We start from the raw sequence: 20,899 nt of genomic DNA, 5'->3' as shown, positions 1-20,899 counted from the left end.
GATTTAAAGTGCAATTCAAAGGAATGTGTACTAATTCTGCAACTGTTATATCCTGTTTATTCCCCAACTCCCCCCTACTGCAGGTACAACAATCTCAGAGTTGGGGGGGGCAGAGCCTCCCACTGGAAGTTTTGGAATTCACTGTTTAACAGAATCACACTTTTAATTTTCAAGGTATAGGGACTCGCTGTATTGGATCTTTCTCACTTTGCTAAAAAAGAGAGTCATCATATCCCAAGGACTCCATGTTTTACATCCCAAGAACCCTTGCTATAATGAAGTGGTTTTCTAATGTCACTTTTTGAAGACATATATAACCACATATGCTATTACTTGTCATCATCTTAAATGGTACAGACTTAAACAAATCAGAATACTAAAAAGGTTACTCTTACTTTGTACAAGCAATTCATCATAACCCTGGCTGAAATTCTGAAAATGCCATATAGTATAATCCTGATGTACCATTTAGTAATAAACTAAACAGTCTAAAATCTATCCACATAAATCTTCAAAGTGCCTACAACTAGGGCACCTTTGTTCATAGCTTACTATTATAGTACATCCCAGGTCTTCTAGCAATAACTGAATTCTGGTTCAAGCTATACATTGCTAGGAATGAAATCCTGCACACAGAATATAACTATCAATCTAGACAGAACCAAATGGTATGAGGAGGATAGCAACAATTTATCACCATAACATAACTTGTTCCTGAAATCAAGTAACATCCCCAGCAGCATTGCTTCAGAATCACTGACACCATTAACAACATGTACATTCCTCCTCAGGTACACAAGTCCTTTACAAAGAATGTCCTTTCCTGTTGAATCCCTAATGCTAATGGTTAGCTGACTACTGGGAGATTTCAATACTGACTGGTCAGTGGCAAATCACACTAACACCTTTTTTAAACTTTTTTGATCTAGTTCAATTGTTTAACATCACTCATCAAAGTGACCACATATCTGGGCATAAAAGCATCCTCAACTGGATCTTATTATCACATCTTGAGAATACAGCTAGAATAGGCATTATGGCCAACTGCATTAGTTATCGCCATTCTGTCTTTGCAATCAGGGCAAAGAGTACAAGCAGCATTTTTCCTAATAAACAAGCATAAAAAATGTAATGCATATATTTACACTAGTACCTCTTTACCTTCTTGCCCCTTTCTAATCGTTCATCTACTTCAAGAAAACTAAACTTCTTCTGTGGTGTACTTTATAACTGAGCACCCATTGCATGTAAAAAGATGGGAACAAACTAGTAGCATGACTCTCTTAACATTAAATCTCTATGCACCTCAGACCAATCATCCAATAAACATGTAAAAACACAACTCAGTCTTTAGTTCCTAAGTTCTCAGTATAAGGCTACGTTAAATAATCATTATTTTAGTAAGAATACATACACTCTCAGTCAAACCTGATTATTACAAAACCAAGGATCTTCTGGAACAATACGGTACTATTATACAAAATAACTGTATGTGTGCATTGTTTTGACTGTATTTACCCAGGCTGGTTAACATACAAATAAAAAAATAAATAAGTAATGCAGCTTCTCAGACCAGGAAAAATCCTATCCATTATCCAATAATTCCGCATTTGACATTGAACGAAAGCTGCAATGCCCCTTCCATTCCTCAGCCTGCATAAGACAAGCTATTGCAAGTAAAGTCTCTTCCATTTCTACATTCTCTCTGGTAATACACTCTCAAATATAGAAGCTTCTCACCAAGGTCAAAGCCACATCTCCAGGCCTTCAAAAATATTCCCACAGAACACCTCAGCTTACCCACCAAGGTAATAAAACTATGTTCAATAGCAATCAGCTGTCCAGTCAATAAAAATTCTGTTCCTAAACACTAGATGGACACATTCTATCATTTTGCCACAGCAGAAACAGAACTGCCACATAAAACTGTCCATCGCCCTTAGCTGTTATTGACAACTCTTGACAAATGTGTTCATTATTAACTCACCTGATCAAAGAAGGACAGCACTTATTTACATGGAGTAAGCAGTGTGTGTGTGTGTGTGTGGTCATGATAGACAAAAGTGTCATAAATTCTACTTCTCTATCCCTCCATGTCTTTGTTACTCAATTCTTAGTGTGTTCAGCATTTGCTGTATGACTTTGCAACCAACAGTTTGACTTGGGTCAGGATGCTGGAAAGAACTACTGCCATATGGAGAACATACAAATTACCATGATTCAGATACCTTCTTTCTAAATGATCAAAACCTTTTCAGTTCAGCACTGAATTTGTATAACATATAGACAGTGTTACTAGTTTTGACTGAATCTCTCCAGAATAGTCTTTAACAGACATAACATTAGCTTTTTCTTTCTTAACTTATCCAAAGAAATCACTTAAATCATACCTCTACTCTTGATTACATGCCTAGGTAACCTAGGGAAGGGTCCTGATACCACTAAATGTTTCTCAAGCTACATATTCAGCTGTCCATTGGTTGTAAACAACTTCTTCAGCTGAACAAAACGAAGTAAGAGCAACAATATAGAGTAATATTACAGACTAATACTAGAACCATTACTCTTAATCTTCATTTCCTCATTAATAAGGTTTCTTCTTCTTCCTACCCATCTTCCACGGCCAATACACTGACGATGCGCACCCTTCCATATTCCACAAACTCCTTAAAGATGAATGGACCCAGAGTTAAGCAGTATTTGCGAATATTCAAAAACAATTAAAATAGGGCTTCTTCTTAATGCAAATAAGGCTAAAGTCATGCTACTTACCAGCAATGTACATGAAAAACATCCTAGTAATGAAATTCAGTTTCTTTTCACCTCTGGTACTCGGGCTGAACTAAATCAAACTACAAGGTGTAGTTATTGATGAAACTTAAAATTTGATATACACATTGACAAATATTGTAAAATCCATCAAAAGCTGGTTTCATATAAAGTTTTAAACCATACAGCTTACAGAAAAATTTATATTATATTTTTACTACTAAATCTCCTCTATGACAGCTCTATATCTATAACGCTCCTCAGTGAACAGCTCAAATATTTGTTCATATGTTCATAGTTAAGTACTAAGCTAACTGCCCTTGCAAGCCATTTAAAGCCTAGCCAATTATCCCTTGTGAGACTCAAACCCTGTACCTTGTGTTTGTAAGGCAAACACCTTAGCCATAAGCCACCCTCCAACCCCAAAAAGGGAGCTCCTCTCAAAGGTAATCACACAAATACACCCCCCCCCCACACACACACACACACACACACACACACACAGCAATTGCAGGATTCAAACCCCATTTGTGCAAATGTATAACAGATTTGCTGCCAATCTACCAAACAAATCTTATCACTGCCCCACTCTCATGAAGGTTCTCTGGTAAGAGCCTTCCCTTGCACTCTTACCACCCCTAAGCGGTGAATGGCCCACATCAGCTTATACTTTCCTAAAAGCTGTTATGCCCTTCAAGTAACATACTGCATTTATACTGCATTTATATCCCTTGTGCAGTCATAGGTCACAGTGATGACATCCGATCTAGACTACAATATCTACCAGCTATGTATATAATTAGGAGAACAGAGAACTCAAAAGATTCTTAAAACTACCCACTTCAGGAAACCTGACAAATCTTACTTGCACCCCAAATGAGCCTGTACCTGTAAAGATGGAATTGCTTAACCTCCCCATTCATTTACAATGAATTTTAATGTTCAGGGTAATAATATTGTTTTCTCCCTAGCTGATCAAACCACTACATCATTTCTTTTTATTAAGAACTTTGCTCCCTTCCTACTATTGCTACAAGATATTTTGTTTTATTTTCTGCTCGTTCAAATAATGGAAAACAGAACAATTATTAAGTGTATAAGGAGTATTCACATCTAGATATTTATTCTTCCCAATTTTATATTCCTATATTCACACCATGACTACCTCAGTTTCCACATACTTACAACTGAAATACTGCAAATAATACATAAATATTTTACAGAATCTCTGTGAATTAGATTCTTGTAGTCCAAACACTAGAATTCTCCTTTTGTTACTTGAAAATGTTTTTTTTTTTTTCATTTTATGTATACTGAAAATTTGAAAACTTCATTGTTGTGTACTTCTCTATATATAGCTGTGTTCTGCAGCTTTCTTCTCTTAGTCCTCCACTGAAAATGGGCTCTGCCTAGTCAAGACTATCCAGACTAACACAAGGATAATAATAATAATAACAATAATAAGCCCCTTATCCCATGATGCACTGCTGGAATTACCTCAGATCTTGTTTGCTGCATGTACCATATCCTAGTTAGAGGACTAATCTCCCCAGACAGGAAGAAGCATTGAATAACCAGGATGAAGTCAGTCTCCAGGTCAACTGTCAGCCAGGTGGGGGAAGGAGGGTGGGACGTGAGAATGAAGGTGAGATAGAACAACTCACATGGAACGTTATGGTGAGTACATAACTTCTTTATGTGAAGTTGTTCAATCTTGCCGTTCATTCTTCTAGGGAATGCGTCCCTAGCACCCTAAATCCTGGGTGGCTCACGGGAGTACATTTTTCAGGACCGTAGAACCAAAGGAAGCCCTGTCCCTGGAGGCCTTATCTACTTTGTAAAGAGTGATAAATGTGTGAGGCTTACACCAAGTGGCTGCAGCACAGATATTATCAAGGGGTAACTTGGCTTAAAAGGTCGAAGAAGTAGAGACTGCTCTGGTTGAATGCGCCTTCAATTTATGGAACAAAGACCTATTAGCAGATGAGTAAGTGTACGTGATACAATCTGAAAGCCACTTAGAAAGAGTTGTTTTACCCACTGGTCTACCTTTTCTGGCTTCAGAGAATGAAACAAAAAACTGGTCTTACTTTCCGATGTCTTTTGTTCTGTCCAGATAATATCTAAGCTGTCTGTGAACATCACGTTTTTGCAGCATGTATTCTAATTTGTTGGTATGGTTGGGGGAAAAAACGGGCAACTCAATAACTTGATTGATAATGAAGGGTTAGTCCTAAGAGATACTCTGTCAGGATGAAAAATCATATGGGGGGCTTGATAGATAATGCCTGACGCTCTGGCACTCTGCAGGCAGAAGTAATAGCCACTAGAAAAATAGTTTTCCATGACAGAAACTTGAGCTCACAAGATGATGCTGGTTCAAAGGGGGGGAGAAGAATATGGGACAGCATGAAATTCAAGCTCCAGGGAGAATAAGGAGTCTTCACTGGAGGTCTCATGTGAAAGGTACCTTTGAGGAGGGCCTTGGATAACTGGTGTTGCATAATATTTAGTCCATCAATACCTAGATGAAAATTAGATATAGCTGCTAACTGGACCCTAACGGTAGCAGCTGCCGCTCCTTCGTAAAAAATCTTAGTCAAGAATTCTAGTATGGATGACAATGGAGCTTGGTAAGGATCAAGGTTCTTGTTAGAAGCCCAAATGGAAAATCTCTTCCACTTACTATGATAAAATTTTCTGGTGGAAGGTTTATGGGAGGCCAACAAAATTTGACTTGTGTTATACGAAAGATTATGATGTCTGGCTATACGGGGAACTGGAGCAGCCAAGCGGTTAGCTTCAGTGACTACAAGGAAGTGATGGAGGCCCCCTGACGGGTGTTAGAAGGTCTGTAACTTGGTCCAGGATCCATGGATCCTCCAAGAGATGATGGTAAAGAAATGGAAACCAAATCTGCCGAGGCCAATGAGTGGCTATAAGAATGACGGTCCTTCCCAGCGACTTTGCTTTCTGTAAAAATCTGGGTATCAGAGTAATTGGGGGAAATGCATATAGGAGACCCGTGGGCCAATTGTGTATGAGTACATCCCTCGGGGGTTCTCCCGGAGGGGGTATCAGGGCAAAGTAGCTTCTGCATTTGGTGTTGATGTGGCTGGCAAAAAGATCGCAGCAAGGCTGGCCCCATTTGTGGAAAATCTTGTCCACAATCTCTTGTTTGAGGGACCACTCGTGTGGCAACAAAATTGCCCTGCTCAGCTTGTCCGCTATCACGTTGGATCTCCCCGGGATGTGCGTTGCCAACAGAAAGCGCTGGGATGACACAGCCCACTGCCAAACTCTGAGGGCTTCTCGGCAAAGGGGGTAAGACTTGGTCCCACCCTGTTTGTTCAAATACCAGACCACTGACATGTTGTCTGTCTGTATGGCAATTGTCCCTAGAGGAAGAGAGTCCTGAAAGTACTGCAATGCCAGAAGTATGGCTCTCATGATCCGTCCATGTGCCCTGGGCAGTCTTTCCCTTAAAATGCCCCCCCCCACCCTATCAGGGAAGTGTCCGTGGTCACAGTGGCTACTGGAGGAAGGAGTACAAAGGGGCGTCTTATTGTGACATGTAGAGATGTCAACCACCACTGAAGATCCTTCTTTCAAGAGTTTGTATTCAGAATCATATGGTTCATTGGCAATTCCTGGTAAGACCACCGAGTGAACAGGAGCCATTACAGAATCCACATATGCATCCTCGCCAATGGAATGGCTAAAATTGCTGCCATCAAGCCTAGTACTTTCAAGACCTCTGCGGCTGGAGCTCTGTTCTTTGACACCAATGAAGTGATGTGTTGGCGAAGAATTGATACACTTTTGACTGGAAGACGTAGAGTGGTGGTTGAAGTGTCTAACTCTGCCCCTATAAAGACGATATGCTGCGATGGCGACAAGGCAGACTTTCCGAAGTTGACCGTAATGCCTAAGTGGTTGCAGAGTGCCAGAGTGGATTCTGTTGCCTGAATCAGTTGATGCCTGGTGGTGGAGGTAAGGAGCCAATCGTCTAGGTATGGAAACACCTGGAATCCCAGACACCTCAGGTGAGCCGTGACTACTGCCATACATTTGGTAAACACTCTGGGGGCTGTAGTGAGACCAAAGGGCAGGGCTCGAAACTGGTAGTGACTGGCTCCCAGCCGGAAACACAGATGATCGCTGGATGGTCTGGCCATTTTTATGTGGTAGTACGCATCCTTGAGATCGATCGAGCACATCCAACTGTCCTTCCCTAAAAAGGGAAGTATACACTGAAGCATGACCATCCGAAACTTCTCTTTTTTTCACAAATTGGTTTAGTCTGCTGAGGTCCAAAACAGGTCTCCAGTCCCCTGTTTTCTTTGGAACCAAAAAGAATCTTGAGTAAGTTCCAAATCCTGTTTGGTCTGCTGGGACTGGCTGGATGACTCTTTTTTTTCTAGCAACTTGCAGACCTCTGTGGTTGCTTGTTCCCTGTAACTGGGTGGAACGTCCAGGATTCTCTTGATGGGAATGGGTGGAGTGGAGAACGGTATGAAATGCCCACTGTAAATGATGTTTTGTAACCATCTGTAGTTTGTAATATCTAGCCAGGCTTCTGGGTACAAAGATAAGCGACCCCCGACCACCTCCAGAGCAGGACAGTCGGGCCTCCTCTCAGGAGCGCTGGTAGGGTTGGCCAGAGAAGTGATCTCTGTCACCCTGGTGTTGTGGACCCCCTCTTCCAAGAGGGTGGCGTCTTCCATTATTACCCCCTCCTCTGCCCCTGGAGGGGGGTTCTCCATGTGTGTCCTGAAAGGCTCCTCGGGCTTTCCGGAACCACATCTTCCCTCCCCTTTGGCCTTTGGGATAAGGCCAGTAGGGGTGGAAAAACAGACTCCGATGGCAGACAGAGTCTTTCCCTCCTGTTCACACCTGGTCAAGGTTTCCTTTACCTTTGGCCCAAACAAGGATGAGCCATCAAAACGGGGTGTTTACGAATGAAGACTTGAAAGACTCCGCAAAGGAGCAGAGGCGCATTCAGGCATGCCTGTGAAGAGCAATCCCTGTACCTGCAGCCCTACTTGAACCATCAGCTGCATATTCACAATGGAATTAAGGGTAGCAAGCTGGGCAGAAACTTTGTCAAAGATGCCTGCAGCTACAGTACCCAGAAGAGAATCTCCCAGTTCCTTAAGGAGATCTCTTTGCAGTCTGGTGAAATGGGTCAGATAGTTCAGTGATCGAAAAGTGAAAGTCGCTGAACTGAACATGCGTTTCCCATATCTATCCATGATCCTGGACTCTCTGTTAGGAGGATAGTTAGACGTGGAAGTTTCAGACAATTCCTTCTTGGTGGCTGCCGCCACCACCATGGCATCAACAGGAACTCCTTTAGACAGAAAGGGTTTATCCACGGGGGCAGAAATAAATGTATTAGGCCTCAGAGGGACAGGCTTCATGGACTCCGGCGACTCCCACACCCTACGAGAGACCAACTGCATAAGCTCATCGCAGGGTGGAGTCACCCAGGAGGTGGAAGGTTGAGACCCAAAAGCCTTCAGAAGAACCGACTCATCCTCAGTAGGGCTTTTGGACTGCCAGTCACCCCTCTGCCTAAGGATCTCAATTATCTCCACAAAGGAGATGCCCTCAGAGGGGGATCGAGGGGACCCTTTTGACTCATCCAAGTCGGTGTCAAGATGTCAAGGACTCTTGTGGGGAGTCCAAGTGCCTCATCTTGCACAGTCTCTTTCTGGGGACTTCCTCAGTGGGAACCTCTGGGGAAGTCTCAGAAGAGCAGGGAGAGCCCATTGGGGCTACCTGAGGCTCTGGGTCTCTACACTTGGGGTGACCAATGGTAGCAGAAGTGGACACAAGCACTTTAAGGGAAGAAGAGGCCAAACCTGGTGATGAGGAAGTCTTTGGAGACAGTACTCACCTCATGGCTTGGAAAGCATCATGGCTCCGATGAGAAGGAGTCGACGGACCCAAAGGGACCACGATCCCCTCCCACACTGATGTCGTGGGCTCCGAGCCCAAGGTAGGAGCCAAGCTCACCCGAGCCGAAGACCCGAGAGGAAGAGTCGGCACCGACAAGTCAGTGCGACTATCCTCCCCGGATCCGACAGGGGAGCGTCGGCTCCTAGAGTCCCCGGTCGGCACAGAGGACGTCCGAGCAGATGGAGCCGATGACACTGGAACAGCCGTTGGCTCCAAAGGTTCTACAATCATCAAGTCGGCCTCCTCCGGCTCCGAGGAGGAGGAGTCAATTCTGGAAGTGTGGTCTTCGGTTCTGACGCCCGGGTCGGAACAGACAGCAATTTAGCTAGGCCTGGTGCCATTAACAGCTTCTGTACGAGTCGATCCATATCCGAATCCGAAAGGCTAACAGAGGACCTGGAAGAAACCAGCGATGGTGCCGAATGGAGAAGTGGAGAAGAGGGAGTCTCAGAGACCGGTTCCAATCCAGAGTCCCGGCTCCGAAAAGAACAGACTGCCGGCTCCGAAGGCTGTGGAGTCGAAGTCACAGTATATTCCACTTTGATTTTTTTTGCCTTGGACTCTGAAGAAGATTTTGAAGATTTGCTGGCCCCATCTTAGTCAGACAAAGCTTCTACAAAAAGGTGCTTAAGGAAACCTCGATCTAAAAGTTTCCTCTTCCTCTCAGCCAGCACCCTAGTAGAAAAGGAGTGGCAGATGCAGGACTCCTGAAGGTGCACCTCAGCCAAACAATAAACGTACTGAACATGTGCATCTGTCACAGACATTTTTTAAAGCCAGACTTTGTGCGTTTTTCTTTATCTTCAGACATTATATATATATATATATATATATATATATATATATATATATATATATATATATATACACATACATACATATACATATATATATATATATATATATATATATATATATATATATATATATATATATATATATACACATACATACATATACACACACACACACACACACATACACACACACACACACACACACACACACACACATATAATTTATAGAAAAACTATCAAACTATGAAGAACTATCAACAACTGCTATGATCAAAAAACACACTATCACAAAAGCTCAAAGGGGCCACTCTAGATATATATAATATACAATATATAATTTTAATATAAACTCCTAAACTAGTATACACTACTACAGGCCAAGGGCCAAGAAGCAAAAAAGTCACGAATAACGTGGCTAGAAGCAAAAGCTATAAAAGGGAAAGGGGAACACTTCTAAACAACAGTCTAAATATAGCTAAGAATATATATATATATATATATATATATATATATATATATATATATATATATATATATATATATATATATCATACATACAACATACATACATATATACACACACAAGAAAAAAAAATGAAGAAAACTTGCAAATATGCAGAATATCCCACAAAAAGTCTCGAGCAAAGCTGGAAACCAAGAGATCGGTGCCGTGGCAAACTAGATCTGGGGTAATTCGAGTAGTGCATCATGGTATAAGGGGCTTGGTCTCGAGCTACTGGTAATCTTTGAGCTTTGCTAAACGGCCATGTTGGAGCCGAGGATCAGCTCTGAACACATCAGTGAAGAATGAATGGTGAGATTAAACAACTTCACATCTTGTATTAGCTTTCCAGAGAACATTTTTAGAAAAAGCCCAAATGTCTGAACAAAGCTCATTGGATGTTACCTAAGTGAATGTATAGTTATTACCTAAAATGTTTGAGTTCTGTGTTCATAATTCTGACGTTAGAAACTTCCTTCTTAGAGCAGGTATACGTATCAGCATCATATTCATTCATTTACATACATGTACATAAAACACTAGCATTTTGTTTTAATCAGCTTAACCAAAGCGCATCCAGAAGGTTCAACAAAGATGAAGTGATAAGACAGCCAAGAACGTCACAAAGGCAGTGACTCAGACACAGATCCTGGCCAGGGAAACACCAAAGACAAACTGGGTAAAAGTGCTACTGACACCATCAATAAAGCACTGTTATCAGCTCTCAGATTTCTCTGTTCATGAACCTGCACACTTCTTGGTCACAGGATATTCCTCTCAAATCTTGTAATGCCTTCATAACAAGTAAAACAAACAAGAGGGAAGTCTACTAAACAGCCCTCCTGAAAACCACAAATCCTCTCTTAAGGCCACATATGTCCTCTGAGACCTTATTTATCCTTTGGTAACCAGGTTAGTCCCACAACACTACTAGCCTCTTTTCAGGGGAGACCTGATGTGGTATTTATACTACTTCTACTAGGGGAAATTTGGCCAAGGCTTTGGTGAACTCCCCCCTGCTCTTTTTTGTAGGTGCAGTGAGATCTTTTGCATCCACCTGAGCTACCACCAACTCAAGCTGATAGGACTCGGTTTAATGTCTCAGTTGAAGGACGGCACACTCAGGAGTTCAATATCTCCTCTAATGTTGCACAAAAGTGTCAGCGAACCAATAACATGGAGTGGGACTGGAACCTACAGCCTACTGCTGTTCCAGCACCAAAGTCAACTGTGCTATATGTTGAGCCACTGACAATTAAAAATAAATAAATAAAATGATTGGCATACAGGCCTGAATGATTCATCCCAAGTATACCACATCTGGCCTAGCCACACTTCCTAACTAAGCTACGTGGAGTTATATTTTCAAAACCTCAACTTTCCCACAAAGATGTCTGATCATGCAGCAACATCAGATAATAATCCAACTTGTCATACCTGCCTACATTCCCCCAGTTGCTCCTTTGGGCCACCATTATCATCATCAACCCCTTTTCCCCCATTTTCTACATGGGGTTGGGATGTCATGTCACTTGTCACTATCTCTCCCTATTCAATGTCACTCTGCTACCTTCTCTGACACTCATACCAGACTGTCACAAACCTTCTCGCACACAATCCATCCACCTCTTTCCTGGATGCCCTCGTTTTCGCTTGTCTTCTTCCAGTCTGCCACAATTCTTCTTCACTAGATTGTCTTCTACTTTCCTGCACATGTACCCGAACCACAGTAATTTGTTCTCTTATAAGTTTTCTGAGACTGGAGCTACTCTGACTTCTGCTCTTGTGTCCTTATTTAATCTGTCCCACAGTGTGCATTTTATCACCCATCTCAAGCCTTCATCTCCATCATCTCTAGTTTCCTCAAATGCTTTGTCTTTACTGCCTTGGTTTCGGTACTATACAGAGGTACTTGTTGCACCACTTTTCTATACGCCTTACGTTTCAGCTTTTTGGTGCTCTTCTGTCATACACTACCCCTGACTCTCTGTGCCAGTTGGCTCCAGCACCTCTGATTCTAGTTTAACCTCCTCATTCAGACTTCCCTTCTCCTCAACCATCCCTCCCAGATACCTGAAGCTGTTAACCTGTTCCACTGTTTTGCCTTCTATCTCAATTTTCAGCTTATTCTGATTTTCCTCCATTTGATGCCAACGCAACTGTCTTCTCTGTACTCAGTTTCATCCTATGTGCCTTCAGTTTTGCACTGTATTTCTCAACCCTTTAATGAAGTTCTTGCTCAGATTCTACCTGCAATGCCACATCATTCTCATTCAGCAACTTTGTTAACCTGTTCCCCCGACCTGTTTGTTAAATGTAGTCCATCACTGGTATGAAAGCAGTGAGCTCAGAGCTGAACCTTGATGCACAACCACTCCCACTGGGAACCACTCTGTAAGACTGAACACTGTTTGTACTTGAGCCACTGGGTCCTTGTATACAGCTTCCACCTATTCTATCAGTGTGTCTGGGACTTCGAACTACTGCTGGACTGCCCAAATTAGCTTTCTTGGGACCTTGTCATATACTTTCTCCAAGTCCAGGAATGCCTGTTGGACTCTTTCCTCATTTCCAGCTTCTTCTCAAGTATCTGTCTCAGTGCAAACATCAATTCGGTTGTCCTGCATCCTGATTTGAAGTTGAACTGATCATTTCCTATCCTAGTTTCTACTATACTGTGTATCTGTTTATCAATTACCTCTCCAAAACTGTGTGCCCTATGGGTATTTTTTTCAATATTCTTTGCAAAGAACATCTTACGTGCACCAGTTTTGCTTTCAATGTCCATTCAGAGGAATCTTGTTCTACTAAAATCAAAGTTCCTTGAAAGTGTATTTCAATGAGCTCTATACACAAATCAAAGTGCCTGCTAGCCTAACACTGTATTAATTTTCCAAAACAAAATCCTGAATATCAAACAAACACAGTTAAGAGCCAACTTCAGGCAGCATGTGTCCATTAAACTGTTACATTCAGCTGGCATTCATCCCAATCATGGTACCGCTGGGAAATGAATATCCTTTAAATCCACAAATGATAACTGACCAAAGGCTATTGGTAATAAAAGACTTGAAATACATGCCAAACATGCATGGAATAAATCCCTTCAAATACACAGCAGGCTCCTGCTTTTTAAGTCATCCTTGGAGTTTCTGAAACATGGGTAGAACACTGACAAGGACAGTTACCTTGCTTATAATATCCTATTTGCCAAAAGAAAATAAGGTTGCTAATGTTTTAGAATCCCTTACAGAAATTGTCTCACCTGCTTTCTATCCAAGGTGCAAGTAATCACATCTTCAAAGAGAGTCGCTCTTGTAATAAATGCCAAGAGCAGCAAGTCAAAGCTCCTTGTAGTAGCATGTAATAATCCAGCAGTTACTGATGATTATAAAATGACTGGCCATCGGCATTCAAAAATGTGCATGCTGATTGGTCAGCCAAACCTGTTGTAAAATCAGGCATATACCAAACCAGCATGCCTACTGTAAAATCAAGCATATACCAATATAAAAAGTCCAGTTGCCCGGACTTTCTTCTATTAATACATGCTACAGAGCTTTCCAGTTTTCTTAATTAAAAATACATAAACTTTGAAATATGAACAGGTACGAGAGAGATGGGGCAGATAAAACACAAGGAAAATCAGGTACATTATGCAAAATTAAAGAAATGTACCAGATTATCTTGTGTTTTCTCTGCTCTGTCTCTCTTGCACATCTGAACTGTCCAGATTTGATTTTTATTTTTATTTAAAAAACAAAAAAAAAAAGGAGATCTTTGTTTCTCCATTACTTCCTTTCCGTTCCTTTCCAAAGCACTGATGTACTGCATAAGTGTGGGAACGTAATTTCCATACACATGCGCCGTACATGAAGAAAGCCCCATGATACAGGGAAAAAAGGGGGAACAGCACCACACCATCGTTAAACAAAAACATTATTTAAGAAAAAAGTTAAACAATAACCTATGGCTGGGTGTGGGCAATGCTGGACTTACCCATGGTTGGTGTGCTTTGGTCATGAGGGCAAAGCCAACCGTGGGTAAATCCAGCATTTCCCACACCCAGCCATGGGTTACTGCTATTATACATTCATATTTAAGAAAAAAATACTTACTTTTCTTAAATAATCTCGTTGTATAATGCCTCTGTGCTACCCTTCCGCAGTTTTCCAGTATCCTGGGGCTTTTTCTGATGTACTGCGCATGCGTATGGGACTTGTGTTTCCACACTTTGCAGTACATCAGTGCTGTGCAGAGGTAGCAACGGAGAAAGGAAGATCTCCGTTGCTTTTTTTGTTTTTTTTTTAACTGAAAATAAAAAAAGAAAAGCGGAAGACTTTTTACATTCAGGAGAGCCGGGACAGACAAAATAAAAGGATAATCAGGTAAGTTTCTTTAATTTTGCAGAACGTACCTGATTATCCTCTTATTTTTGTCTGCACCATCTCCCTCACAAGGCACTGCTAGTCCAGATACCTAAATCATTACATTATACTGCCAATGTACAACTACACAAAACGGTTTACTATCATAATTTCGAATCCAACTGTGTCGACCGCACTATGTTCGAACACAGAAAGTCTAACTTCAAAAGCAAGCCTAGGAACGCTTTTAACATGGGTTGAGATAAGTGTTCACTACTATTGCCGAACTACAAACCTCACCCCTATCTCCACCCATGTTAAAACCGTTCCCAGGCTTGCTTTTGAAGTTCGACATTGTCGTGTTCGACTTTCCGTGTTCGAACATAGTGCAGTCAACGGAGTTGGATTCGAAATTATGATAGTAAACCACACAAAACTACTACATATAATACACACTCACCTATAAAATGTTCACTAGGTTGGCACACCAGAATGTTGACAGCAAGAAAGTTGAATGCAAAAGGTCAACAGTTGTAACAGATAGACAATCCCCAGGTGAGGTGATATTCCTTTTCCCTTGGGATTGTATAATCTTGGAGTTAGTATACCAAATTAGCAGGGGGCATGACCTGCACCCCCACAAGGGGGACTTACCTCTGCAAAAAATGATGTTATTTTGTTTTCTGCTTGATGCATGCAGAGAGAGGATTTTACTCAAGCATTCATAGTTTACTGTTGGTATTTCCGATGACCTTTTGCGGTCGACTTTCTTGCTGTCAACATTGTAATATGTTGACCTACTGAGGTAGATCCATATGTGTATACACACACACACACACACACACACACACACACACACACACACACACACACACACACAAAATTATCACACCTGAAAAAGGGTTAACAGTGAAACATCTTCCCTTACTCTCTTAGTACACAGATTAGTTACCTTAGATTTTTGTTAAATGATGGGCAGAAGCTTCATATTGGTTAAACAAGAAAGACAAGAGTGTGTGTAAAACTTCTGTAGTGCACAATACATGATGAGTATGCTCCAAAATCAGAAAAAAGATTTATTACGGGCTTCTGGAGTCCAAGACCAGACCGTAACAGTGCTTTCAATGTTACACACACCCTAAGTGCTATTACTGTCGGGTGAAAAGGAAGGGACATTTCTTCACTCTCAATTGTCCCTAAATATCTTTTCATCTACATCTATGTTAGTTTATACCTTTCAGTCTGTAAGTAACTTATTTTAATTGGGGCTGACTTTTTTTCATTTCTTGCTATCTATGCAACAGTACCTGCCAAGTGTTTTACATGGATGGATTAAGATTCCATGCACTACAAAGAGTTATGATCAGGTCTCACCAATCATAACCAGTTATGTGTTATTGACATGGATGACAAATTTCACAAAAAAGTGCATAGTGAACAGCTTTTAAAGCTGTTAGTCCACACCGATACAGTTTGTTTTTGGCAGCTATCTGTGTGGCAACACTAAGTGTGATACAGCTTTCAAAGATGCAAAATATTTAGCATCCTCCACTTCATTTTCTAACTTTTTAACTTACATAACTATAAGGTATCTTTTGTTGACCAGAATAAACCCAATTTGCCACTGGCCTCTTTTCAGGGGAGATCTGAGATGGTATTTATTCATACTGACTAGGGGAATATGGCCAGGGCATTTAGGAAATCCCATACTCTTTTCAATAAGTACCAGGGTCTTAAACTGAGGTCTTAGTAGCTCAGATGCATGTAACATCTCAGCTGAAGGACAGCGCGGTCAGGAAAGCAACACTCCCTTATGCTGCAATGCAGTGCCAGTAACGGAAAAAATGAATCCAAAAATGTGGGGTGATAATAGAACCTACAGGTTTCTAATATTCTAATATCAAAAAAAGTCTATCTGTAGAGCCAATGACAACTTGTACTGTACTGCAACAGCCAAAGCTCCACATACTACAAAGAATTACTAATGGGTCACCAGTCATTAATAGCTATGTTAATGCTTTTGAGAAATTATACAAAAAAACTTGCCTATCAAGAATTTCTTAAATCCATTTCAAGAACACACTGACAAACTGATTATGTCTGTTAACCCTATCATCTCCTATTATGCACCACTGTTTTAATGTACCTGTTTTAGAAAACACATTTTAGCTTAGTTTATAGTAAAATATACACCTTCCTTTAACTTAGCATCTATTGTAGGATACATGAAAAAAATCTAAGGTGATATGTTGTATTGGACCAACACAGGTTTTGCAATTACTCAAGCTTTCAAGCTAACAGAAGCCGTTCATCAAGGCTAGCAATTTCGAATGAAGGGCACCTACCTGTTAGCCTGAAAGATTGAGTAATTGGAAAATATATGCTGGTCCAATAAAAGGACTACATCACCTTTGAGTTCCAGTGTCTTTCTCATTTTTCTGATAGTGGACAAGCATGCCATTTCTTAATTTTCAATACCATCTCCAGTAAGACAACAGAAGGCTTCTATAACACTGCCCTTCAAAGTACATCAAGTTTGTAAGTCCCATCTATGATAACCCTTATCCACTTAATAGCAATCTTTTGGACCACCTGCAATCTACATTCCCAGTGAAAGACCTCAACAGTCTCCTAATAACTACATGTATCCCGAGTGCAATCTATCCTACAAAATAAATTAAACTACCTGCTTCCTCAATTGTGTGCCTCCTTTCATTTTGGTTAATGTGTCAATGCGCTTTCAGTTTCCTGGCTGCTTCAGTGATTCCATGTTCAAAGATCTTCACAATACAGTGCAATGAACAAGGGAAGAAAAGATGGACTTAACTGGGCGTACGACATTACATGACTGCAATATTTCAGTATATCCAAGTTAAGAATGCTTCAATTACCTGAAGTGCAGAATACGGGCAGTTAAACAATGAAAATATCACTTATAAAACCACAACAAAGCACCCCATGGTGCATAATTTAGGGGAAAATGTACTTCAGAACAGTAAGGCACAAGTTGCTGGCACAGTTCAACCTTCTCTTTCCAAGATGTGGCAGGTCAAGCTCAACCACATAACTTTTTTTACTTATGATTCTGCAAAAGGGACTGATGTGATAAAACAAAGCACCGCAAAAAAAATCTTTGTACAGCAGCCTAACAAAATAAAAATCCAAAAGCGATCTTTACTGTAGTAAAGAAGTGCAGTAAAGAAACCCAGTTTCATGTCTTACAATGCAAAAACAAAATCCATAAATGGATACTACAGACAGTAGTAAAAGACAAATTGTTCTCACTTTTAGTGTGGATGAGTCAGTAATGTGGTTAAACTCATGGTCTAGAAAAGAGTTTCCACATACTTTGTTAATTTACCACAGTGCCAAGTAAATTTGATAGAATGTAAGGTATTACTGTAGTACCTTTTGTAGATAACGACTTTTCATGTCTGCTATACAGTTCTGCAAAAACGTATTTGTGTGCAATGTTGGTCAGTGATTAAAGGCAGGGCATCTTTTTGCCCCCCCCCCCCCATCCAGTACAAATGTGGGAGGTGCGTACAGATGTGATGGAAGGCAACTTAGCAATGCTTGTAGCACCAGAAATTAGAAGAGCTTAGTAGTGCATCAAGTAGTGAAAAGTATAGTTATGAGTAAGTGAACTTCCCACATTTTTACAGGGGGTGGGGTAAAAAGATGTACTGCCTTTAATCGCTGACTAACCCTGCACGCAAAACCTTTCTTTTTTTGACAATGCGGTAGAGCAGAAATGAATATGAATTATCTACAAAAGTATTACAAAGATATCTTACTCTTACATGCCATTTATTTAAAATGCACAAAAGAAAGTAGCTTTGTGCATAAAATAAACATATACAATACCTCCACTACTGCAGCTCACTTCTGGCAATAAGCATTTAAGGAATACCCCCAAAATGAAATGTATTATTTATGCTCATGAAATAAAAAAAGAGCAGCTGCCGTTGCAACTAAACAAGGAAGACTGCAAACAAACTAGAAAATACTGCTATAAAAAACAGATTCTTCAATTTTCACAAAATGCTTAATGTAAAAACCCTTAAAACTTGACCTAAAGCATGAGCAAACACAAATTCCATAACAATGCAACTACTGAGTTGTACACCTCACTGATAAAATAAATTTGCAGATACTACAAAAACCTGAGCAAACCAATTGTAAAATTTTTTTCTCAAAAAATTAAATCCTTGTACTTTTTTTGTTTTTTTCCAAAAAGAAAATGAATGCAGCAGGTGTTGCAGTGTAACAATCAAGAGTTGCTTTGAAAAAGATCTCCAGATAAACGCAGATTGTCAGGACAGTTTACAACAGAAGACACACTGCACCTGTAATACAGGCTATTCAGGCTTGAGCAATTCTACATGCTGCTTTAACAGCTGGGAAAGGTCTGATTTTATTAAAGATTCCTATAAATGTAACTTCTAACTGCACTCCTCTGTAAGACAAGCGTATATAGCAATAGAACACAAAAATCAGAAGCCAAATATTTTTCATCAAGCCACTGCAGAAAATTAATCACTTTATTCTGTACTATCATATACTACATAAGCAAAGGGGCTACCCCAAGCGAGGACAAATTGTACTTATTATCAGTCACTTTACCACATACCTTCACTTCACATGCTTACAAATACACTCAGGATTACTCTTAATCAAACATCTGCAACTACCGAAAGCATGTTAAATGACTAAATAAATATGAACAGCAGACAGTTTAGTTTTAAATGTCTGAGAATGTGCACATAACACAGACAACGCACACACATACGCACACGTGTGTACATAAAAGCGAGCAGTAATCGATTCCATCCATAGCCACTACAGACTGGACGTATTAAGACTGGTGCATGTATACTACACTTAATAAACAGCACTGGTTCTCGATCAGATTTAGCAAGTGTCAGAAAGACCCACCTATGCAAAAAGTTGTTCAGAAAACCTGTTAAACTTACTCCTGTTAAACCAAATAAATGTCCCATTCTTTTAGCCCACTAACCCAATTAACAACTAAGGAAAATAAAAAAAGTCACCGTCTTCTGAACATGCCTTGCCTCTAGACTGAAAAGTGTGTTTTATATATATATATATATATATATATATATATATATATATATATATATATATATATATTTATTTATTTATATCACATACATACATTTATTTAAACTACGTGGATATAACTAAAGTCACTAATACACGCTTGCTTAAAACACCTCACAACCCGCTGGGAGTCGCTCAGTAGCGACTGCTTTGCTGTCAAACAGTATTTTCACATGCATGGGGGGGTGGGGGTACATGTCAAAAGTGAAGACATTCACTTCCAAAAGCCAGGTAATGGCACCATGCTGCTAAGCGTTGGGGCATTAAACTTCCCATGTCCACGTGCCTAACACACCTGGACCCTAACGCATAACTGCGCGCCTTACAACGAAGAGTCGATCTTGGCAGCATTACATATCGTGCAAAAACACAATCGAGGCATAAGGTTTCACAACTTTGAACATGACCCCCCCCCCCCCCCCCCCCCCCGTCAACAGCACTTACTACACAAATACAAGATAATGAAGCAATAAGAAGAATTCCTAATGTACCACAATGGACACAACTGCATAAATATTAATGCTGCCAGCAGACAACCTGTTGCACACCTGGGAATACATGTATTTAATGGCAAGTACCCAAAAGTACAGTTGTCACAATGAATTATTAAGATCTCCATCATATGACAATCAGGTTCTAGTTTTTAAATGATAATTGGGACATGGAAAAGCAGCTGCAAGCTACCACGGAGAGTTCATTTTAAAAGCAAAAACACGCGTCTGCATGTGCAATGCAAAATGAATAAACTTTTATATAAACTTGGCAACAGTCTTCAACACGTGAACTTCCAATAAGCTCTTCCTGGACAATGACAAAAGTGAATAAGACATTGTGCATTATAGTAATTTTCCTTTTACCGTGGTTCAGTTTGCAGAGTCATCATAAATATATAAAATCTTCAAAAATAGCCATTGATCCTACTGGCAAAGTTAGATTCTCCTGTCACTTGAAAGTGTAGAATCATTCAGAGTAAATAATCCCCACCCGCATGCATAGCGCTCGGTTACCTCTGCCTTGGCCGCCTAGCCATCATCGGACCACGGAAGAAGTGCAAGCAGCTGCGAGTAGTGAGTTTAAGTGTAGTAACTCTACAGCACTAGGAAACAGGTCGAGATTAAAGCCTAGCCTTGTAAACAGAGATTCCATCAAACAAAGACTAGTAGACCCACCCCCGCCCGCCAAATCTGGCGCCGGAGCAATTCGCATGCGCAGGAAAATTGGTGTTTTATGTTAGCAAACGAAAGGCGCCTTTTCTCGGTAATCCCCGCTAAACTTGTAGGGTACGTGTGGGGATATCCTCGCTCTGTGTACTTTTAGAAAATGTAAGCTGCAATTAGTTGTTGCAGTTTTATTTTAACAACGGGCACCTTTGTTTT

At 40.6% G+C, this 20,899-nt stretch overlaps 1 protein-coding gene across 3 annotated transcripts in view; it reads right to left on the bottom strand.

Moving 5' to 3' along the window:
• The window catches only part of MYB (MYB proto-oncogene, transcription factor), a 557,504-nt gene extending 536,829 nt beyond the window's left edge, over nt 1-20,675 (bottom strand). The window contains exon 1 of one of the 3 annotated variants that reach the window (XM_044076310.1): nt 20,531-20,675. In XM_044076310.1, the coding sequence (XP_043932245.1) occupies nt 20,531-20,556 (26 nt within the window). In that variant the 5' untranslated portion in view covers nt 20,557-20,675. The remainder of the gene's footprint in view (nt 1-20,530) is intronic. The other 2 variants (XM_044076317.1, XM_044076323.1) reach the window with 2 other exon arrangements.
• Nucleotides 20,676-20,899: the final 224 nt, after the last annotated feature.

This window comes from Protopterus annectens, chromosome 1.part1, assembly GCF_019279795.1.
Source record: "Protopterus annectens isolate FY-2018-M chromosome 1.part1, PAN1.0, whole genome shotgun sequence".
Lineage (NCBI taxonomy): Eukaryota > Metazoa > Chordata > Ceratodontiformes > Protopteridae > Protopterus > Protopterus annectens.
Note: the sequence above shows the minus strand (reverse complement) of the source record. Positions and strands in the feature narration are given on the sequence as shown.